Source organism: Fukomys damarensis, unplaced genomic scaffold, assembly GCF_012274545.1.
Source record: "Fukomys damarensis isolate Sample0158 unplaced genomic scaffold, DMR_v1.0_HiC HiC_scaffold_15, whole genome shotgun sequence".
NCBI classification, from domain to species: domain Eukaryota; kingdom Metazoa; phylum Chordata; class Mammalia; order Rodentia; family Bathyergidae; genus Fukomys; species Fukomys damarensis.
The window spans coordinates 16,794,354-16,818,682 of record NW_022900927.1 but is presented as its reverse complement, the minus strand read 5'-3'; the positions used below and the strand labels follow the sequence as shown (position 1 = coordinate 16,818,682).

General features: G+C 44.6%; 1 protein-coding gene across 3 annotated transcripts in view; it reads left to right on the top strand.

Annotated features, from left to right (window-relative positions):
- The first annotated feature begins 3,763 nt into the window (after positions 1 to 3,763).
- Positions 3,764 to 24,329, top strand: part of Fgd4 (FYVE, RhoGEF and PH domain containing 4) — a 123,927-nt gene continuing 103,361 nt past the window's right edge. Inside the window, exon 1 of one of the 3 annotated variants that reach the window (XM_010628509.3) lies at positions 3,764 to 4,044. Coding sequence is in view for 1 of the 3 variants with exons in the window: in XM_010628507.3 (XP_010626809.1) it covers positions 13,765 to 13,882 (118 nt within the window). In the remaining 2 variants the exon portion in view is untranslated. Of the gene's footprint in view, positions 4,045 to 13,629; positions 13,883 to 24,329 lie in introns of those variants that run through there. The other 2 variants (XM_010628510.3, XM_010628507.3) reach the window with 2 other exon arrangements.

The window sequence follows — 24,329 nt, the reverse complement described above, 5'->3', positions numbered from 1 at the left end:
GGCTGCCACAGCCAGCCATAGGGGTGCTGCCTCGGGGAAACCAAAAACATCTACCCAACACCATGCCAAGTACCACCTCCGGGTGGTTCCCAGTTTTTATTTTAGGTGTACTGTATTTCTTTCCATGACTCATATGTTTGCAGAGCTGAGAGTCTAGTGAGCACTCTGATAACCAGCTGGTGGAAATCAATGTGGGAGAAAGTGTGAGCGTCTAGTGTGATCCTGAAGACCCCCACACGCCATTAGTATGTAGTGGTAGTGAAGAGTGGAATAAAAGCACTGTGCTACATTTATTTGTAATGCTCTGTGTCCTGTTTCAAATGGTGCCAAGTAGCCAGGTCGGAAATACCTGTTAGCTTGTTTGTATACAACTCGTTAACAAAAGGAGCTCTCGGGGATTTCTCTGGTCCTGAAAGTTACCAAGGACACTGAGGTTTGGGAACCTGTGACTTCAGATCCCTTCCTGGATAAAGCCTCTAACCAAGGGAAAGAACAGTGGTGAGGGACACCGCGTGCTGGGGGGTGGAGGGAGGTAGAGCAGCGACCGCAGCAGAGATCCAGGCAGCGCAGATGCCTTCCCTGTGTTCAGAGAGATTGAGCTGGTGGACTTCTCTGCTTTCACACCCCTTCACCCTGAGCAGCTGTGGGGTCCCCTGGCTCTGAGTCAGGCCTGTTCTTCCCACCCTTCACAGATCTGGGCAGTGCGGGTGGAGTCGCTGTGATAGAGGCGATGCCCAGAGCCCAGCTGTGACCTGGAGCTGGAGAAGACCTGGCTACTCTTCGCTTGCCTTTCTTCATCTGCTGTTTTCCCTTCTGAGTAATTCACTGCCACAGTACCAAGTACCTACATGTGATGACGCAAGTTCTTTTTTATGTTTTTCATTGTCTTTCTAGGTGATTGTTCCACTCAAGAACCTAGGGGAGCAAACACTTTAAAATGTGTAGGAGGAATAATAGTTTTAGAAAATTATAATTTATGATATTAAAATCTTTGGAAAACAAGGAGGTGTTTCTCCCTCACAAGCACCCTCCACCCTCTGAAGCCAAGGCCTTGTTTTTGAGGCTGTGTTTGGGGTCTGAGGCAAATGTGTGGGGTCTCTTCTGGCTAGTGTTAGGCTTTGTGCTCTCTCCCCTCTGTGTCTAGGACAGGGTGTATCATAGTGACTTAGACCCAGACAGATGGGCTCCTCGTTTTGGTGGTGAGACCCAGGCAAAGAGCTTGATCCTGTGTCTCAGTTTCCATACCTAGAACAGGAGACCTCATGATAGTGCCTAGCTCATACTAGGAAATTAACTAGTAGTACATTCTTATTGCTAATATAAGAAACATCTCCCCTTTACCACATAAGCTTACTGTATTTTAATAGTCACCTCATGATCTATGCAGTTACTACATCATTTGCATAACTGCTTGTCTAATACTGGTTCTCAGGTGGCCTCTAGATTTGTGCAAGGAGAAGAGTTGTATGATATGTTCCTTTATCCTTGCAGCATATTTGTTTGGTGCTCACCATGCCCAGGGACCTTTGTTCAGTGTGGGGACACAGTTCTGAGTGGCCCATGGTAAAGCACCATGTCCACCATATTGAGGAAAGTTCGAGGAAAAGATGCTGTGCCCTGCTCTCAGCTCAGGGGAGCAGGAGAGGGCTGTGGGAGGTGAGCTGGTTCCTGAGTGCAGGTGGGGGGCAGGTGAGTAAGGCTCTCGTCATCAGACCGTTGGAACTTTGACCTCAATGTGACGGGGAGGATGGCTGGGAGAAGAGGGCGAACATCATCCACCTGCCTAGGTTTGTGTGGCCTGTAGGGGGCACAATGGGGGCAGACTCCAACTCAGAACGAATGCCTTAGGAGCCCTCTCCAAAACCATGGAGAGAGGGAAAAGCAGGAGCCGCGTTTTGGATGTTGGGCAGCGGCTGTTCAGTAGGCGGGTGATGTATGAAATGCAGAGTGACATGGGTTTGTCCTGGAGTGACGGGTCTGGGAAGTGTGAGTCTGTGGCGTTTATACCATGTGTAAAAGCTTGGTGCAGTTAGTTCCTTTACCCATTACTGTTGTTGCTCCTCTTTAGTAGGATTTTCTTTTTTTTTTTCCATCTTTTCTTTGAAAAATCCAAACAAATTTCACTTTGCTAAATTTTTTTTTTTTACATAAATATGTTGGAAATTTTACAAAGTGACTACTTATTTGGTAAATTGAGATGCTGTGGTACCTTTAAAAAGGATCTTTTTATCCTTCAACACATTTTGTCTCTTCATTTAGCTTCTCTTTATTTCTCCTAGTTAGTAAGAGGAGTTCACAGTTCTTGAAAATAACATTTCCAGGTGTTCTATACTTTTTGTTCTCATCATTAGTAAATGCAATCTTACTGATTTATTTATTTATTGATTGATTGATACTGGGGATCGAACTCGACCTTGCATTTGCGAAGCAGGTGGTGGAACCACTGCCCTAAATCCCTGGCTCCTTTTCCTGATATTTTAATGGCTATTGCTCTTATAAAGGAATTATTTTGATATATTTGATTACTTTATTGAACTGATACTATAAGTAATGCTACTTTTTTCCTTTTGATAGGAATAGAATACTCTGCAAGTAATAGTTCTTTTTTCCTTTTAATATTTGTATCAGATCCCTTATTAGAGCTAGGAAAGAACTCTGAAGTTTAAGATAGGGAGTGATTATAAAGTAAGGAGTTAGTTAATACTTGAAAGTTCAGTCACAGTGTGTGTGTGTGTGTGTGTGTGTGTGTGTGTGTGTGTGTGTGTGTGTGTGTGTGTGTGTGTGTGTGTGTGTGTGTGTGTGTGTATGTGTGTTGTATCGGGGATTGAACTAGGGTCCTTGCGCTTGCGAGGTGGGTGGTGGAACCACTGAGCTAAATCCCCAGCCCCACAGTATATATTTTTGTTTTCTTTTTAGGCTTAATTTTATGTTGAGGGATATTTTGAGTGATGACAGTTTATGTTTTTGAGGTGTGGATTACCTCTAGTGTAGCTGTTTTTTGTTATTTTTTATTTCCAATCAGTTTGATCTTTCAAGCCCTTGCTCTCTGATTCCTTGGTGATGACCAGGAGTGGTTTGTTTGCTGAATCTACATTTAATCTTGATGAATGCAGAGATAAACCCAGTAGATGGTATACAACCAAGAGACTTCAAGCTTATAGTTGAGTACAGCTTTAGGTGAAACTTTCAATATAAAAATTTTACCCTTCTCCCTTCCTTCAATACAGTAAAAGTGAATTTATGTTTTCTTCTAAAAGAGTCAATTTTGAAAACTTGACTTTTTCAAACTTTTTCTATCAGAATGTTCTTTGTTATTATTACTATATTTATTAGTTCGTGTTACTATCATATGATGATTGAGTTTATTTTGGGAAGCTGGCACATACACCAAAGTATTTTTATACATTTACATATATTTGTTTTTAAAATCCTTAAAATATAAACCAATTTTCTGTTCCTAGCTGGTTGCAAATCAGAAAACAACTTGCTGTTGCAGTTTAGAGTTCCAGAACTCTTTATCTTGACTTTGCAAGTCAACTTTAAAAATTTTCCTTTCTGTTTATCAAGTTAAGTCCGTGACCTTTGTCGTTGAATGAGCAATCGGCCCTCTCTGAAACATTAGGTCTTTGACCACCAAAGGCGAGCCTGTGGAAAGCTTTTAGCTGGGCTGCCTTGCCTTGTTTAAATAGCCAAACACCTGCTAGGCAAGCCTTGCGCGTGTGAGTGGCTGTGTTGCTTCCTTTAGGATCTGCAGGGCTGGAGCACAAAGCGAGCGATTGTTACCCAATAAGCAGGAGTCACACACTTCTACCAATCGCCTTAGGAGGGCTGGTTACCATGGAACCCACCATCTGTTCCCTCCCCACCACCGGAATGTGATTATCCTTGCTGGGCTGGGGCAGCGGTGAGCTGAGCTGCCAGGCTGGGTGAGAGAGGATCTGGGATGGACCGGGGTGAGGCGCCGCTGCACTCGGCTCGCCAGAGCGGCAAGTGAAGGGAGCCGGGTTGTGCCTTCTGCCTTAGGACTGATTCTGCTCCCCGAGGGTGAGTACAGTGCTGCCGTGGCCGCTCACACCGTGTGGCTGGGCTTTCTCTCCATGTGGCTGGAGAAGAGTGCTCAGCCTCCGGCTTACACACTCTCCTCTCGTGTCGGCTTTCGGCAGTTTTGTGATGTCCCCACAATCGCGTTTGTGTTGGAAAATGAAGGAATTATCCGTTAATCTTTAAAAAAATTTTTTCCTGTCTGTGAAATTCTTTCATGACCTCTGCACGTGGTAAAGGGACAGTCATTTTTAATGATCTCTGAGAAAATTGCACCAGGGCTCTCGCTGAAATACGCCCAGAACCACAACACATCAATGTCTGGTCTTATTATTTGAAAAAGATCTCTCAGGTCAGGGGCGTTTGTAGGTTATGATTCAAGTAATGACTATCTGGCTCCGCACGACTGGCGACCATTACTAGGTCATGTTGAAATGTGATGTTTATGCAGTTTTATTTTGCAATATTTTACACAAGTTTCCAGGGCCCTGAGCGTGTGGAAACAATGTGACAACCCTGACAGGGCAGGCTCCCTGATAAAGGAAGGGGCAAACCAGGAAGGTCGCCTCGGCTTCAAGGGCTTCCTTTGTTTTTCTGTTTCAACAGCCCCCTAAAATGTGTGCTGCATCTTGTGAGCAGGAGGAGATTTGGGTCCTAACAAATGGATGCCTGACATTTTTCTGGGTGGCTGAGGGGTTGGTAGCTCAAACAAGGGACTACTTTGTCTTTTGTAAGGCGGCATTGTATACCCTTCCCCAAAACTGTGCCCCAAAATATAAAAGTGAAGAGCAAAAAGAGCGCTGCCTGTACTCTGGATGCTGCTTTTTGTGTAGTTTTGCTGCCGTTTACACCACAGCCCCGTGCCCTGGGAGTCACGCTGGGTCTGCCATTTTCCTGTGCAGGAGAAAGGGCTTTGCAGGAGCAGGTTCAGTCCTGATCATCTCCCGGCTGCTGTGTCTTGAGCGAGCTTACCAGAGAGCCTTAGGAGCTCGCTGCTAATAGGCCCTAATCGTGTGAGCTTTAAAAAAATGATGATAGAAAATTTAGTCACCTCATATTGGCCAAGGACTCGCATTCTTACTTTAAGAATAGGTTTTTAGGCCTGGTGGTTATTTGTGGATTCCTGGTCTTAATTGTAGTTGACTTGTAGAATTCTTATCTTCTGTACCTATTGATCTATATTTTTTAAATAAGCAAAATTGCATTAATTACATACTGTTTCTAGGAAAGATCCCTTTTTTCTTGCAGTAACAGACACATGCCTGCCTTAAGATTCCTTAACACCATTTGAGATATTTTCAAGATAATCTTGTACTTCTAGAATAAAATTTTCACCCATAAAACCCAGTCATTTATACTCACTGTAAAGGCTTAGAAGGAAGTGAGTGCATTTAACAAGCATTGTGTGTTCCTGTGGCTTTGATTACCACGAATCTCCTTGAAACCCGAAACATTTGAATGAATGGGTGTGATGGTGTGGCATCCTTGTGCCTAAGATGTGGTTGCTTAGGCCCTGGAGGTGGGCTGAATAAATCTGTACACTTCTGCACTTGAGTGTTTGTGAATGTGCTTGATGTTTTTACTGTTACTGAGTTGAAGTTACGCGATTGCATTTTTAAGTGGATGTTAAACAGTTCTGCTAGCATTTTATGGCAGTTGGCAGGTACTTAGTCACTTATTTTTACTCAAAAGTGTATTTATTAATATGCTCCGTGTTGGAGTTTCTAGAGGAACAAGTAATGAAACCACGGAGTTGTCCAGAGAGCTTTGTGCCTTGGCCACTGAGTGGAAACTTGGTGCTTCTTGAGGGTGACCCCTCACTGGAACTTGGCAGGAGCGGGTGGCAGGAGCACCGTGACCCAGCCCAGGGAACTGGGGACAGAGTGTGCATCCCGGGACCCACTCGCACAAATGTGGGTTTGGATCGGGGAGGCGTTTGCTCCCTTTGCTGGCTGCGGTGAGACCCCACCGCTCCATGCAGTTTCTGTGTTGGGAGCCGATCTTGTGCTGGAGGTGCAGGTCTGCCGTGGGTGCAGCTGCCGGTGAAGCTTGCCACCTTCACATGGGTGGGGAGCAGCGACAGCTAAGTCTTCTCAACTTCCCCAGCTCCCGCGGCTGGCTGCTTTTCAGGCCTTCAGTGTAATTTAAGATTACTTTGGATTGCGAACATATATTTATGCGGGTAAATATGTAGAACTCAGGAGTTACTTTTGTAAAAAGTGTTTATGGATTACTACGAAATTCTAAATAAAGTACATGGAGGGATTCAGATCTTTTCCATCGGGATAGACAGCACATCGACCCACAAGTTGAGCACAGTGCTTGTTTTTCTGCTTCCTTACCTGACACCTCCTGCTGGGCTGCTGCTTGGCCTGGCTTAGGTTCAGACAGGAAGATCGTAGCGCTGAGAAACTGGTTCATTTCATACCTTTTTCTTCTGTGTTTTGTTGGCTTGTGCTGCCTAACTCCTTTCTGTCACTCTACTTTTGAATACAGATTCATTACCCATTCTCTTGAAGTTAGCTGTTTTGGGCCATCGTGGACTTGGGGTGCTGAGCTGACTGCGATGATGAGTGACAGGGATCTGGGGAGAATCTGTGGCTGCCAGCATGGCTAATGCTATGTGTTCTCAGGTCCTGGGGCTGAATCCGTCCGCATTCCGTGTGACATAGGGAACATTGCTCTTTTTTGCCCTTTCCCAGAATTCCCTATTGCCATGGCTGCTTAGAATGTGTTAATTGGATACATCAGCAAAATTGTGCATTGCTGTGTCCCTGCAGGACTAGAGGAAGGGAAGCCCATAAAGCATACATGTGAATGATGCAAACACACAAAAGCTGTGGCTCAAAGCTCACGGCAGTGAGAATTTTCTCTCTCTGTATAGTAGCATGATGTGTTGGCAGCTGTTTCTTCTGTTTCTATGACAGCTCCTGTGCTTCTCTAACACGGAAAGGCGCACTTCCCTTAAATTGGCAAGGCGTAGGTCTGTGTAGGTGCTGTGGATCCTGGAACACTTTTGTGGATGGCACTTATCTTTTTGTCCTTGGGGTGCCCAGGACAGCTTGACTGAGTTACCTGAGGGGTCCAGCACCACCTTACTCTTGGACAAGGGCTGTGCTTTTACAAGTAAGCCCCATTCTGTGGAGCTAATTGTTCTTTTGTAACACATGTTTTGAATTACCGACTTCCCCTGTAAGTAGTTCCTTCCTTCCTTTCCTTCCTCCTTGTCTGCCCAAATCCTGTGTGTGTGTGTGTGTGTGTGTGTGCGTGTTTTAAACTTTTACCAGTTTCCTGGTCCTGAACTCAGACTAATGAAATAATGGCGCAGTGTGTTCACATAAGGCAGACAGATTAAAGCTATTGGGCTTTTTGATCCCTACGATACATCACTAGATATTGTTGTTTTTTTCCACATTTATATAAAGGCTCTAATCTAGACAGAGTGATCGAATTTTAGACTTGATTTTAGAGGCGAATCTGAAGCCCACACCCATGAGGCAACTTGTCCCAGTCGTGAAATCTGAGTGAAAGAAATGGCCGGTGTTGTGTGTGGCATGTTGAATGCAAACATATGAGCAAGGTCAACTGACTTTCTACATTTTTGTCCTTGGGAGGAGTGGAACGTGGGGCTGTCACCCTGAAATCTCAGAGATAGAATTTCCAGTGTCTCTAAAGAGTGCCCAGTTTTGAAGGGTGGTTTCCTCCAGAATCGCAGGCATAAGAAACAGGCAGACTTCTCGTTGTAAATGCCTAACCTTTCACAAATCACAGCTCCCAAACCAGCCAGATGCCTGTGGGATGAGCACATGCAGCCCCCTGACAGCCGACCTGTGGACAGTAATGGGGAGGCAGTGGCTTGGCCATTGTTGGAGTCTGGAGCAGGCGCCGGGGCAGTGCTGAGGCCGACAGCTGGAGGCTGGCTGTGGTTCTGTGTAGGAGCACACACCTGTCGCCTCTCATGTATTCCAGGGTGGTGGGTGGCCTCTTGTGCTAACAGTGCCATTGCACAGCTGCGTCTGGTGCCCACCTGCCTTCTCTTTCTTCTGCTTCCCTGCCCCACCCGGCCAGGGTCACCTCGCCACCATTCTCTGCTGACATTACTGTACCACTGTGACCCTTCGCTTCCTTCTGCGAGTCCTCGCTGGACATCGTCATGTGCTGCCACTGCCACAGCTGTGAGCGGCGTGTGCTGAGCACTGTGGTGAGGTCTTCAGTGCGATTCACACACGAGAGGGGACGTGACACAAGATGAGGCCACAGAGAAGACGGAGCTTGCTGTGAGGTGCAGCCTTAGGGTGGTGAGCTGGGGTGAGGTAGTCAGAGCTACCTCGGGAGGTGTCGCATACATGAGAGGTAAAGGATAAGGTGACTGCCCTGCCCTGTGTGCCAGTGTGGAGGGAGGTGCTGTGGTCCTCACGTTGCAGAGCTGATGAGGGAGGGCTGGTCATCAGGGTCGTTCGCAGCCCAGGCAGCAGCATGCTAAGAAGCCACGCCGTGTGCTCTCTGGATCTGTGCTCTGTGTCAAAGCCAGGGTTCCATGGGCAGGCACAGAAGGCACCGGAGGACAGAGGTTGAGATCAGCACCTGTAAGTAGACCAGAGTTTAGGCTGTCACACCCACTGGCCACCAGGACGTCCCTAGGCCAGTCACCCCTCTCAGCTTCAACTTGCCCCTTGTACGACTCGTGGGGTTATTGTGGGTATAAAAAGAAATAATGTTCAGGACTTCAGGTGGTGCTGAAAGCAATAGTGATAGTGATGCTGTTCTCCCAGGTGTGAGCAATGACCTTGAGGGCTAAAACCCATGCAGTGGAAGCCCTCAGTCTTTCAGCAAACCTGCCCTCCTGGGTTCTGGAGGCAGGAAGGTCCCCCGAGATCTTTAAATATTTGGGAACTAAATCTTTTATCATATATATATTTTTTTCTTTTTTTAAATTTAGATCTTTGTTTTGTTTTGTTTTGTTTTTGTGGTACCGGGGATTGAACTCAGGTCCTTGCGCTTGCGAGGCAGGCCACCGAACCACAAATTTAGATCTTTTGTCATATAAAAGGATAACTGGTGGTAATGATGGAAACAGGAGGGAGTGATAGGGCAGTCAGGATTCCTCATCTTCGTCATCGTCTTCTTTATTAACAGGCAGCAGACTTTCCCTCTTTTCCCCACCACAGTTCAATGAAGTCCTGTCTTGTTCTTGGTATTTAAAATCTAGTCATCACATAAAGCAAAACTGGCTTAGTAGAAAATGTCCTTGAGAAATCCCTTAGGAAGGCACAACTTGGAGAGCAGTCCTCTCATTAAGTCCAGTGTGTGTGTGTGTGTGTGTGTGTGTGTGTGTGTGTGTGTGTGTGTCTCCCCGGGGTGTTGAAATGTGTGTGTGTGTGTGTGTGTGTGTGTGTGTGTGTGTTTCCCCGGAGTTGGAAGAGATTGCTGTCTCTTGGGTTGGGCATGAGATACAATAATTGCTTGCTTGTTATAAAAGGCTGTCAGAGTCCTGAGTGAACCAGATCTCTGCTTTTGTCGCTTGCCACAGAGTATATGTGCATGGGCAGAATCACCTGCACTGCTTGGCCGAGGACATCTGTGTCTGTGCACACTGTCACACATCGGCACACCCATTGTCACGCACACTGCTCTCAGGGTGCAGGTCCACAGAGTTCAGACCAAGCAGGTTCAAAGGCACCCAGGATGCAACTGTGGAATTGCAGTCCATGCTAAATTCTAGTGTTTTCTACATGCCAGACTTGGTAAACTACCCATCATCACATCTGACCTTTGAATAAGAGAGATTTATCCTCATTGAACAAATAAAACCTGCTGGGGAAAACATACTAATTCCAAATTCTTTCACTATTAAATGATGAGCCAGGATAAAAACCATCATGTGTTCAGATTTTGATCCTGTGTTTCTAGCTTTTTTGCTCAGTTTTCTTAGCAGGAAAAATGCAGTGGCGTTAACCTAGGCAACATAATAATAATGAGAAGAAGAAACTTAATTATTAAAGTAGGAGAGGGGATATAGATAGAAGGTTCCAAAGAGATAGAGAACTAATGAGTTACTGTCTTTCAGAAGCCCTCAGGTAATCACAAAGAACATGAATAGTTTGAAAGAAAGAATCACAAATGTCTAATACATTTAAAAAAATTTTAAACAGTTAGCAAAGAAATACACAAAATATTCTTGCATGTTATATTGGCAGGAATTTCTTGAGCGCTTATATTCTAGATGTCTATCTCAGACGACCTGGACATTGATAGGATTTTGGGGAAGACAGTTTGTGTATTTTTCTAAGTCTCAGAGAACATGCTATTACAAGGAATATAGTAACTTAAAAGAGGCTATGTTGAGATGATACAGAGGAACCCAGGGGCACTGAGTTAGTTGGTCTAGGCCCGGAAGTGACCAGAACTGTGCCACTGTCCCTGTGGACGTCCGAACTCTTCTTCCTGCTTCCCTCCCCACTGCCTCATATGCATCTCTTTGTGGATGGCAGAAAACATAGCCACCCCAAGTCAGAGGAGACCCCCTTCCTGGGCTGGTGCCCAGCGGAAAGAGGCAGATCTGGCTCCTCATGCCTTGGGTGAGTCTACTGGGCTAAGCTTGGGTCGGTTAGGTTCTGTCATCTGTGGCCCTGGGACCCCCAGGTCATCTCATCTGTAGCAACATACAGAAGCATATACTTGCTGTAGGTATCAAGAGCATTCACTTTTTTTCTTCTTTATACTTTTCTGTAGAATTCAAAGGACTAAAAAAAAAAGTAAACTAGTATAAACTTTGAGACAAATTAAAATCTTGTAGAGAAGATATACCTGTCTCAAATAACAGTGACCAATATAGGTTGTTTTGTTTTTGTGTTGTGGACATAAAGTTGTGTAAAAATGTAAGGACAGGGCCAGGGATTTAGCTCAGTTGCACTGCACCTGCCTTACAAGCACAAGATCCTGAGTTTGATCCCCAGTACCAAAGAAACAAACTGCGGATAGCTGTCCTGATAATTAGACTATTTTAAAAGTGGAATGGTGTGTTCGAAAACTATTTTCATATCACTGGTGGTACTCAAGTAGAAATTACAAGTTGGGGATGGTAGCATACAAGTGTAATCCTAGCACTCTGGGAAACTGAGGAGGAGGATTGCAAGTTCCAGCCCAGCCTGGGCAACTTGGCAACTCAGTAAGACGTTGTCTCAGAAAATAAAAAGGTGTGGAAATATAGCTCAAGGTGAAGGTCCTAGATTCAGTCTCCAGTACTGGAGAAAGGTAAAAAAGAAAATAAAATTAGACAACATTGTAATAGATATTATAGAAAAGATTCATCTATCAGGTAGGGATGGAGAACTAAATGATTTCTGAATTCCTTCTCAATGTTGACACTCTACTAGGAAAGCAGAATTTACTCTGGAAAGAGGGCTTATACAATGCTTAATTAAATGTAGAGGAAGATCCCACATCAGCTATGTGCTTTCTGTGAAAGAGATATGAAATTACTCAAGAGCCACTTGAATCTGTAGGACTAAGTGGGAGGCGATAAATTTGAGTCCTGTGTTGAAGGCAGCGATTGAATGATGTGAGAGAACTCGTTTAGAGTTCAGTTAATGGTCGGTACTAGGGTAGAGTTAAATTGCAGCTAACGAGTTGTTTTCTAAGAATAAAAGACAGTGTTAGTCAGCTTTCCATTAGTGTAACAAATACCTCAGATGACTTAGGGGGGAAAAGGAAAGGTTTATTTGGGCTCACGTTTTGAGAGGGTCCAGTCCATGATTGGTTGGCTTCATTGGTTTTGGGTCTGTGGTGAGGCAGAATATTCTGATGGGAGCCTGAGGTAGAAGAAGCTGCTCACCTCAAGGCAGCCAGGAAGCAGAGGTGGGGGAGAGAGAGGGAGCCCCAGTATCCCCTTCTCTGGCACACCGTTAAGACTGAGGACTCCCAACCAGGAGCCACCTCCAGTAGTACCCCAGGCTAGGGACCACACCTTTAACACTTGGGGGACAGATACCCAAACCTCAGCCATAACCAGGTCACCAGACAGCACAGGCATGGCCATTGTCTGTTCTCCAGTGAAGCGGTGTAAAGCTTTTGTGGAGCCGGGGAAAAAGAAGGGATTATGGTGAGTATGTCTGTGGGCTTAACTGTATTCTGGGAAGGACAGTGTAGGACAAGCAACTGTGACTTTCATGTTTTGTTAGTTATGTTAAACTATGGCAGAAATATATTAACAGCTGCACTATAAATCAACTTAAAATATCTAATCTATAAAGAAAACAGGGACCTTTTGTCTGTGTGTATGTGTTTTGTTCTCCATCGTTGTGCTAAAGCGAAGTTACAGTGAAGATATTCTTTCTTTTCATTAGAAAATGACATTGGCTCCATAAAGAGCACGCTGATCCCAGGATTTAGACTTAGTTTAGGACTTAATTAAATCTGATTTTTTTTCCTTTCCAAACATGGAATAAGCATATACTTTTTTACTGTGAAAACAATCACGGTAATGTCACTTTTCCTTGGATTACATTTCGACTTTCTGATCCTTTTGTACACTGAGTCTATTCTGTGATGGCCCAGCAGCATCTGAGATGGTCCTGAAGAGTGCGCCCTAGATGCAGAGTTGAGGCCATCTGAGCCTGGGGAGCGCCCCGGGGCGCTCCTGATACTGCTCTCGGTATCAGTGACAGGTTGTGGTTGTTAACCGTGCTACGTGGGACTTCTCTTTCCGGATTGGTGCCCCATCCTCAGTTAGGGTCCACGCTGCTGTCTTGTCGAGCCTTCTTCTTTTGGAAAGAGCTCCTGGGCCAGGCGGGCCAGCAGCAGGTCAGGCTGGGGTTGGCTGCCCGCATGCACAGTGGCTTTGAATCGGACTGACTCGGGTCCAGCTGTCTGTCTCCCAGGGAGCACATACCTTTGCCATCACGAAAAATTTTGTTTGGCCAGGCAGCTGTGAAGTCATCTTTGTCCCTCCTCTCTCCCATTTCTTTTAAATATCCAGAGGTAAAAATGCCTTTCCAGAAACGTTCTATTGTTGCAGAACTCTGGCAGAGCAAGAAAGGGCACAGAATTGCTAGTGGTGGACAGATCAAATGGGTTCCCTTCCCACCGAAGATGGATGGGTTTATTTCATTCAGTGCACATTTAAGTGTTTTATCTATGCCCAGTGCTGTGCGGGAGCAGTAAAGATACCATCTTGCTATCAGTAGCCTCACTTTAGTAATAACTCTAGTGTATAACACAAGGTCATAAAGCTGTGCAAAAGTATGCGCCCTGTGCTGTGATTGTACAGAGAGAGGAAGGACTTGTGCTTAGGCCAGGAATGAGAAAAATGTCACCTTGGAGACAGCTCTGGCCTGGATCTTCAGGGTAAGGTGAGATCTACCAGGTGGCGAAGGGCACTTCGTATCAAGGAGCAGCATATCTAAGAGCTTGCAAACAGTAATGAAGATAATTCACCTTCAGAATAGGAAGTTGGTACAACTGGAGTGTGGGGACTGGGTGCAGTACTGCAGTAGTAAGGTAAACAGTACCATATCCTGTTAACCCAAGTCACGCCCTGGGGTGGAACTTGGTCCCATGGAGAGAGCTGGCCAGTACACGGTCCTCTGTGTGTTCGGGGAGGTGACCTGCACAGCTCTGTGTGGGAAGGACTAGGGTGGCAGGGCACGGAGCCTTGGCTTTTCCGTAAGGAGCAGATGGCGAGGAAAGCAAGCGCGAGTTCCCCGAGTAGACAGTGGCACTAGGATGCCCAGGAAGGAGGAGCAGAGAAGTCGGGAGGAGCAGCGTCATCAGGACTTGGGGGTCGACAGGATGTGCGGCCAAGTTTTTCTTCTGGATCAGCTTCCTGGCAGTTGCAACTCTGGTACTGTGTTTAAATTTGTTGCCTGTCAACAGGTGCCTGGACCTCGGGGTGGGAGCAGAATGTAGAACAGGGTTTATTTGAATTAATAACATAACATGAAAAAACAAATATACACTATATATATCTCATATGACCCTGATCATATGTGTAGATAGATAGATATTGTGTGTGTGTTTGTTTGTTAGTTACTGGGGTTTAATCTGGAGCCGTTGCACTAAGTTATGTCTCCGGCCCTTTTTTTTGTTACTTACTTTTTTTTTTTTTTTTAATTTGGAGACAAGGTCTTATTAAGATGATAAATTGCTGGGCTTGAACTTGCGATCTTACTGCCTTAGCCTCCGACAGTGTTGGGATTATGGGCAATAATGTGTATTTGATTTTTCACAGAAAACACAAAGTCTGTCCAATGAGTAAACTAGTTATTTAGATTTCGCTTCTAAGACACTAATGCCCTGAGGCGGCTAAGCCAAGAGATGACCATAGGGTGTTGGTTCCAGCTCTTGCCGTATGAAACTAGGACATGTTGCAGCCTTAACCAGGCTCTTTAAAGGCCCCCCTCCACCTGCATTACTCCTCAACACTTTGTAGTTTTTAAAACAATCTATCAACTTACTGCTCATGCTTAAGAAACACAGGTTTGAACTGCATGGGCCCACTTACAGGCAGATTGTTTTTCTTAGATTTCTAGCAATTGGAAAAAACTCTTAGGTAACTGCAATGCCTAGAAATACTGAAAAGATTAAGAATAATTTGGTATGTCTTAAATGCATAAAATCTACGCAGACAAGTCTTATTTTTATCATTTACTGCCCTAAAAGTAGTAGTTTGGGCTTTTGCACCCAGCAAATGGGAGGAGCTCTGCCCACCTGCTAATGGGAGGAGGGTCTGGGAGACAGGAAGGGCTCTGGTGTCCCCAGCAATTCTCCAGAGGACTTAAAAGAGACAGCCATCTTTTTAAATGAAATAGTCTTTTAAAATATGTTAGTTTGGCTTTTCCACCTGTCTGCTCTTTTCATGCTTCATCCTGAATTAGATTACCTTCCTCCTCCTTTATAGAAGGGTAAGAGAAACATAGGTAGAAGAGAAACCACTTTCACAGATGTCGCTCAGTGCTTGTATCTTTTAAATATGAAAATGATCAGGAACGGGTAGGGACCAAAATCCCACACAGGAAGACAGGATCAGTTAAAAACTCTGGCTTTTTTGAATGGACTCTCTAGAAGGGGCAGACAAACTCTCTTCATAAATGAGATAATGCTATTAGAGAAATCTAATCTAGTCTCTACACAGGAACTCAATTTTAGTAAATAATTAACTGCTAATCTCAAACTGGTGCATGATGTAATAGCCAAAATTGCCAAAAATAGAACTGAAATTTTTCTCAGAAACCAGTAGAAAAATAACAATAGTAAGCAAGGGGGAAAACCCCTTAAAGAGTTACAGGATGGAATCAGGCAGTGGCCTGAATTAATGTCCCTTTTCAAGCTGTGGTTAGTGTGATCAGCATTTCCTCTTGGCTGTGAGGACCGTGATCTTTGAGGTGCCATCCTGGTTGTTGGGAATACCGGGAGGCTGGCACAGGTAGTCAGCTGGGAGCATAGCATGTGGCCATGGTGATGCATGAGACCTGCAGGTGTAGAGATTATAAAGTGAATTTTGAGCACAAATGTTTACATTGGAAGAAAAAGAAAGTTTCATAGAAACAAAAACCTCTTGTTTCAATCCCCAGAGTTTTTAGGAAGCTTTATATGGAAATAAAGAGAATAAATTATGATTTTCTGCCAAAGTGTCTCTGACCTATTCAACTACCAAAGGTTTAATTCATTGCTCAAATAAAGGAGAGCCAACTTAGTATTTTAAGATGATAATTTTATGTAATACATACCTGTGTTAGTTACTTTTTCTCTCGTTGATGAGACAGAATACCCAACACCCAAAGTGAGAGAGGGGAAGGGGTTTGTTTGGCTTACGATTTGTAGAGATTCAGTCCATGATCAGCCAACTCCAAGGCAAGGACGACAAACAGGCAGGGCAGAGCAGAAACAACATGGCACACACAGGGCAGCAAGAGTAACCACAGAGTTAACAGCGTCTCCCTGCCCCTTTTATCTTACTCAGACTACTTAGGGCTGGCAGCACTCACACCCTTAATCCTAGTGGCCCTGAGCCTAGTATTGCACCACGAATCAACTCCAGCTTCACACTCTAGATCAAGACTATGACCACAGGAGGCTTCAGTGGGGGGACAGCTAGATCCAAACCATAACAATACCCGTGGTGTAATACTGGGAATATTGCTGTATAATGCTGTAGTAGATCTAAAAATTATTATTACTATTATTTTTTTTTCTTAGTACCAAGGATCATACATGGGTCCTTGCGCTTGTAAAGCAGGTGTTGGAACCACTGAGCTAAATCCCCAGCCCCTGAAAATTATAATACTTATAATTGGCAATTTTAGTTCTAGTATGTTTTTAGTAAGTACCCTAAAAGTTCCCAGATGCTTAGTAAAGCTTACTTATTCACATTCAAATTAGTAAATATGTAGTGATTTTTATAGACTTTGAGCTGACCTTGTCTTCAGGGAGGGAGTATAGTTACAAAACTAATTTGGGCCAGATAATAGTGGCACGCACCTACTACTTGGGAGGCTGAGGCAGGATGATTGCTTGAGGCCAGGAGTTTGGAGCCAGGCTAGGCAATATAGTGAGACCCTGTATCTTAACATTTATTTCCCTTCCTCCCGCCCCCTCCCTTTGGTCCCCCCTACCCCTCCCATCCCTCCTCCTCTCCCTTTCCCTCCCTCCCTCTCTCTGGATTAAGAGATCACCTTCATCTCCATGCACTGGCACTTTATAGGACAGTGCACCCGAGGGGGCAGTGGCAGATGGCAGGCAGGTTTCCTGCAGTTCACAGGTGTGGCCGAGTTGTCCATTTACAGTGTCATGTGGGCACTTGAGATGACAGTTTCCCCATAATTCACAATCATTCTGCTCTAACAGGTCTTCATTATGTAGATTGTTGCGTTAAGGGAGGGGCGCAAGCTCTGAGATCCCAGATTGGATCCTAAACTCTTAGCACTGGCCTGGAATTAAGAGGCAGAGTTAAAATAAAGGAAGATACTTTATTTGGACAAGGGTGGAAAGATGACAGCTGCTCTCGGAGCAGGTGGATGCCCGTCTGTTTCTATGCTCAGCTTCCTTTTATTGAGGCTGTGGTCCCTGCCCCACATTGGGCACTTGGACCTTGGACCGGTCTGATCTGCTCTCTGGCTCTCTTTGACCTCAGCTCAGGCACCTTTGCCTACATCGTCTTGGATGTCTTCTTGCCCTTTCTTAATGGATAAGGGGTTGTGGGAGCCTCACAGAAAGCAGTGAAGTATGTCTCTGGTGCTGTGATGCGTTAACCCTGGAGCAAGAATATACGTGTATGTGTGAATGGATAGGTACATGCATGTCTTGTATACTTAGGAGATCTTAGGTGACACCCCATCTCCTTTGTATTTTATCAGGCAGACAGCCTGGTTACCCTGGTATTTTGTGTCCCTGGCTACTTCCTGCTAAATTCTTACATTAAGTGTGATACCTGGCACCTTGCTTGGTCTTTCTAATTGCTCAAGTCTAACTGCAGAAGCAAAAGCTGCTTTTTTCCAATTATTATTTTAGTAAAGCTTAATGAAGCTCTATTTCATCATTTTTTTCTGCCTACAACCCCCTTTCCCTACAAGATTGACTTCCTTTTTCAAATATTTCCTTAATAAATTATTCTGTTATTCCCACCCCCCCACCCCCAGTACTAGGGATTGATTCCAGGGCCTTCATCTGAGCCACGTTCTCAGGTTTAATTTTTTTTTTTTTTAAACTGCTGTTTTTCAGTACCGGGGATTAAACTTGGGACCTTGTGCTCACGAGGCAGGCGGTAGCACCACTGAGCTAAATCCCCGGCTCTCAGGTTTAATTTTTAATTTGAGGCAGAGTCTTGCTAAATTGCCCAAACTGGTCTGGCTCCACCTTGCATCCTCCTGCCTCAGCCTTTCAAAGTACCAGGATTATAGGCATGCACCACTACGTCTGGCTTTTTGTTACTTTTATTTTTCAGTTCAGGGGATTGAACCTAGGGCCTCACACATTCTGGACAAGTGCTCTACCACAGAGCTATATCCTTAACCCTGACTGGTTACTTTTAGATTGGAACTGAATGACACTCTTCAGCTAAGGAAATTCTCTTGATTTTTTTATTGTCATAATTAATATCCTGTCAAACTGGGCAATTAGGTTGTCTAGCATCTAGATGGGTTGTAGAGAATATGATAAAATTTTGGAAGAATTCAACTTAAAATCATACTGAAGATTAGTATTTTTATGTGTAGCATTTACTGTTTGCACTGCTTTCTTTGTACTGGATCACAGTTTTATCATATGACAGTTTTCAGACATTTCAATTTCAGAAATAACTCGGAAATGAGTTACTAGATGAGATGTGCAGGATCTCTGTAAGAAACTATGTGGAAACATGAATACTTCATGTCCTCTGTCTGTAGTGTTTGTGTCCCATGAGGTACAAAGATAAGTCTTTGGAACACAAGAAGCAGGGACCAGAATCCGCAACAGTGTGGCTGCAGAGTTAGAAACAACCTGAGTGCTCTCAGTGGTACTGAAATGAGTTGTCAGGGTGAGGACATCACCTTTTACCTTTGCAAAGAGACAGATATCCGTCCTTTGCTAAGCCTTTCTGTGAGGACAGATGTCTGTTGGTAGATGTTGAGCAGCTTATTATGTAACAGAGATGTTTGGAAAAACTAGTCTGTCCCTTTGCAGTGAAGGTGACACTGGAGTTTAAGTTTTCTGTGACCCGGAGCTGTGGAAACGTATCTGCAGACAGAGGAGTTTTAAGTGTGGAAATGTTTCCAGCGTTGTGGGATGTGACTGCAAGTGTATTTTTTATTAAATAGCTGCAAGTGTATTTTTTATTAAGAATGATTTCTGCATCCACACGAATCGCAACCTAAATAAGATTCTGTTAAACTTTGAAAAATTTTGAGATACTTTTAGTAGGTTTTACATCAAGTGTTTCAAAAAACTTTTAAAATGTAGTAATACCTTCCAGACTATCAGGGTGCTGGAAGAATGCTGAGGAAAGCTGGTAGATGGTAAAACCTGTTAGCTGGGGTTTAGTGAATGCGGCCAGTGAGGCAGCTCTGTTGTGTGGGGCAGTGGGCTCCCCTCCGTTAGGGCAGAGCTGGTGCCGAGAAGAAGCTGGTGCCCTTCAGGGGGCTGCATCGTGAGATGTTTAACCAAGACCTCAAAACACGAAGAAGCAGAGTCAAGCCTGTTTTCCCAAAAAACTGCTATTTTCGCTTTACTTCATCTTCCTTCTCCCGGTCTTGTCTTAACAGCACGTGTGTGAGTGCACATTCACACGTGCGGACACACTCAGCAGGTGTACTGTCAGGACCTGTACTGGAAAGGCTGTTCTGTCAGGAAGCGGGGAGACTTGCAGAGCAGTGCCCCTCAGAGTCCTAAGTGCCAGCTGTGATGGACCCAGTTGGGCTTGTCGCCCAGTGCGGCAGTCTGCTCTCCCATAGTCCCTGACGAGGGCACCTTTGAATGAGACTGCGGATGGTGTCGGATGTGCCATGCACAGGGTGGGCCTGGTCCTCGCCCTCTAAAAACTTTGGGTGTCATGAGACCAATGCCAAGAAAGGGTGTTTCAAGAGTGGTCAACTGCGGTTATGAACACGCGGTTCAGGGGGAGCCACAGGGAAGGGCCTGGTCTTGTGTAAAAGTCCCACGCGGTCCTTGGGCAGAGAGTCTGGGGCTGAAGGAGGTGGAAACTGCAGACAGTAATAAGCAGGACCTTAGGGAAATTCCCCAGTTCCTAGCCTGTCACATACATTGAGTACCTCTAGGGGTTTCCTAGTTCTTCGTAGATAAATGCAAATGATCATCTTAGAAGAAATTCACATGTTTTGAGTGTCAACATTTAAACTCTTAAAACTCCTTTTCCAGTTTACATTGGTAACTGTGATCCCCACTGCTGTAAACCCGGGTCTCCATTTGCTCTGCTCACCTAGACGTGAAATATGTTTGTTTTTGCTGTCTTGGGACAGGCGTAGGATGAGCCATGGTCTACTAATGTGAGATTATTTAGCAGTTATGCTACTCATTAGTGTGCAAACTCAAATGCAGAAAACCTGTTTCCAGTGCAACATTGTTGTACAACATTGCTAAAGTTGACAATATATGGATTGCCAGAAAAATAATTAGAAAATTTCAGCCTGGTGTGATGGTGCTTTCTGGGAGGCTGAGACAGGAGGATAGCCAAGTTTGAATCCAGCAAACAAGTAAATTTATAGTTATCTAGTACCCATGCACAAGTGAAGAACAAGATAATGGAATTGTGCTGTTTAATTTGTGATCTTTTTATCCTTGACCTTATTTTTCACCACAAAGACCGTATCTTAGAAAGTGTTATCTACAAGGTTACTGAAATCTGGATCTGCTGCTAGGTGCGCTGCTAGCCACATGCATGTAGTTCCAGGGAGTGAAAGAGCTGAGGCAGGAAGATCGCAAGTTAAAGGCTGGCCTGGGCAATTTAGCAGGACATGGCTTAAAAAAAAAACTTAAAAAAGATTTGGGGCCTGGGGATTTAGCTCAGTGGTTCTGCCACCTGCCTGGCAAGCGCAAGGACCCAAGTTCAATCCCTGGTACCATAAAACAAACAAAACAAAAAAAAGATCTGGGCCTGTTGCACAGTGGTAAAGCACCCCAGGATTGCAAAGGAACAACACAAAACATTAGAACTCTGGATCTACTAACATTTTCTTTCTTTGAAACTTAACTTTGTAACCATAATGTACATCTGAGATCACCAAAGGAAACCACTTTTAAGAACATCATTACTGTGTGTAGAGTAAGTAAGGCAGGTGCTGGTTGTATTTCAGTTATCTTTTCCATATTCTTACTTTAGCTTTTAAGAATGTTGGGGCCAGCTGGGTATGGTGACATACACACATAATCCCAGAACTCAGGAGGCTGAGGCAGGAGAATTGCAAAGTTCGGGACCATCCTGGGCCACATAGTGAGTTCAAGGCCAGCCTGAACATAGCAAGAACCTGTGTTGTGGAAGGAATTGGTAAATGACATGTACAGAGAAGCAGAGTGGAAGTAAAATAATAAAAAGTTTATTTTGTCAAGAAAAGTTCGATCGTGCTCAGAGCAGTGCCAGTGATCAACCTCCTATTGGGTGGCAGCTTCCTCTTTTACAGATTTTACAGCCAGGATCTCATTCAGGTGGTTACGTTTCATTTCCTCGGTTCACATTACCCACGGACAAATTACAGTAACCAGACAGTTCACTTTAACCCAGATGTAACAACTCCTTGCAGTTGGGGAGTTTACCTTAGATTCCTCTAGTTATCTGTTCTAGTGCACAGGAAGCGGGTGTTCAAGGTCAGGGATGAGGCCAGATGTCCCACTTCATGGTCAGTGCCTCCGGTGTCTGTTAATTTTGAACTAAACAAAGCAGACTGCCGTTAGAGAAAGAAGACGTCATTTTACATTTTCCTAACATTTTGTAGGTGTTTAGATTATGTACAAAAGTTCTCTGTGTCATCGATCTTAAAAAAAAGCAAAGAGAAAAAGAATTTTGGAGCCAACACCAAAGGCTGGAGTAATTGCTGTTCTTGGGAAAAAGGAGCCAATAATCAGAAGACATTTGGATAAGGCAGCTGATGAAAAAGAAGTGGAAGCTGTGCCTTTCGTGTTCCCACTGGCTGGACTTTACCTCTATTTGACCTGGTCCGGGCACAGCCTAAGAGCTATTTTCTTAAAGCCTCAGAGGGGCCTTTTCTGGAAGTGTATGATTATTTCAGAGATGGAAAAGATAATTATTTGGTTCCTGTGGAAATTTGTGAAAAGAAAACATTTTTCTTGACTTCCTTCTCAAAACTTGGGAACCCGGCTTGGGCAAATGTTGGCAGAGTGGAGAGGCGGGAGGGGAGGGGAGAGACGGTCGGCCTGCAGGCCCCTGTGACTTGGACTTGGGCCCTGGGACCCGGGACCCTTCTGTGAGCACAGCCAGAATCTCTTCGTCCCTTCTTGTGCTGCCTTGAGCAATTGTGCTTTATCCTTCAGGCTAATCCTCAAAATCTCCTTCAGTTGTCCAGACTTTTGGGGGTGAGAGCACGGAGCCCAGGATGCAGGCTCAGTTCTAGAAGGAGGTGTTTTGGGAAGCCTCTGACTTGTGAAGCAGCTACAGCCCCAGTATCCTGGTGCCCAGGGACAGCAGTAGGACTCTGTGACCAGGAGGGAGCTGAGCACCAGCAGATGGTGTAGGAAAGAAGGCTGGCTGGGGTTGGGAAGCATACGTATGGAGTGGAAAATATTCTACTTGCAATAATTTTTATTGTGATGCTCTTGACATCGTGCTTCTTTTCAAGCCCATTAAGTACATTTATTCAGGCAGGTATGTAGCCTTCCCCACCCCCCCATCCCAGGGCTTTGTCGCCTTCCTTCAGAGAAATTCGGTAACCATTAAATAGGCGTAGTGGTGCTTTGCTGGCAACAGAGGGCAGCCGGAGGACAAGAGCTCTCGGGTGGTACTGGCTTGATTTTGTAGGTGTGGACAGGAAAGACAGGCACACAGAACTCCACAGCCTGTACAGGAAGTGTGTGTAGTGAGGTTCTGTGGGCCTGGGGAGAAGCAGAGGGCTCCACAGATGGGAGGGGAGTGCAATTTACAGATAGGAATGCAGCTCTCATGAGGTGGGACCCGAAGGATTCTGCTGTAAAAATAGGAATGGTCATAATTAAAGGAATGCCCTGATTTATCAAACGGTTCTGTTTCTGCTTAAAATTAAGATGATATAAATTATCTGGGATCAATATTAAAAGCAGAATGTATCAAGAGGCATGCCAGAGGTGGAGAAAATGTCTCATGTGCTAGAAGTCGTCCAGAGACCCCTACCGTGCAATAAGAAATCAACATAGGGGCTGGAGATTTAGCTCAGCGGTTCGGTGGCCTGCCTTGCAAGCGCAAGGGCCCGAGTTCAATCCCCGGTAGAAAAAAAAAAAAAAAATCAACAGAAAAAGCTATGAGCAGAGTTCACAGAAGTTTAAAAATCGGGTAAAAAATGTTTATAAAATTAAAGTTATAGATCAGGAAATTACAAATTCAAACAAATTTTTGACATGAAATATGTTAACCCACATATACAGTTTGAAGGGTTGTTTAAAGAGCCTCATCAATACATTGAAGGCACGAATGGGCCCCTCTTTTTTTATTCTACTTTTTCCACTCCCCAGCAGAGAAACCTGTAATCCTGAATTTTATGCCTATTGTATGTTTTGATTTTACCACATATAGCTGTATGACTATAGTGACGTTGAAAAACCTTTTATATAACCGGGCTCACACTGTGTTCTGTGATTACTTTTCACTCCACTTTGTGAGATTGGCCTTGCCAGTGTGGACCTCATATTCATGCTTTCGCTGACACACAGTTACTCCACCCCTACAACTTTTGGGAGCAGGGGTTTACTTGGCTCACGGTTTCAGTGTGTTCAGTCCGAAGTTGCTGATTTTTAAGGCAGAAGTGGCATGGTGGGAAGGCCTGGGGGAGGATCGCTGCTCACTGCATAGCAGCCAGGAAGAGGAGAGAAGGAGGAGGAGCCAGGGACCGGAGCAAACTCTACCGCGTCCCAACACAGTGACCCCTCCTGCCCAGTCCCACCTCCTGACAGCACACTCAGCTACTGAGTTCATCAAGGGATCGATGTACCGATGAGTATCGCACCTTCCACACACAGCAGACTTCGGGGGATGTCTCGGGTCCCAGCTGTAACGACAGCATTGTATCATAGACCACACCGTGAGTGTACTTAATCAGTTTTTGTTTTCACATACTAAATTGACAAAGCTATTTTTTAAAATCTCGTGTAATACTAGTGAAGGGAAGAGAAAATTATATAAAGTATTGGTATCACATCTCAGGACAGGAAGTGAAGTTTTTAATAGGTTATCAAAATTTAACATTTATATACCATTTAGCTAACGGGTCCATTTCTAGTCTCTCTCCATAGGAATACTTGTTCAAGTATAGGGAAATACTGATCAGAATAATCTCTTTAAGATATGTAAAGAAAAAGGAAATTATGTTTTATGTTATAGTGAAACTATGGGGTGCTCTGTGCGTATCCCTGGAGGGTACCCACTAGGAACCCCACTGCAGGGAGCACTGAGATGTGGCAGTGAGCTGGAGGTCGCCACGTGTCTCCGTGGGCCACAGTGAGATGTCTTCTGGTACATCTTCATTCTTGGTTTACTTACTGCAGCTTTTTGTCCTCGATTATTTTAACGTAACAAGTGACGAAGGAAATGTTAAAAGTGAGGAAATGATACCAGCTGTCAGTCCATACTTACTAGAGAAAGAGACTTAATGCAAGAT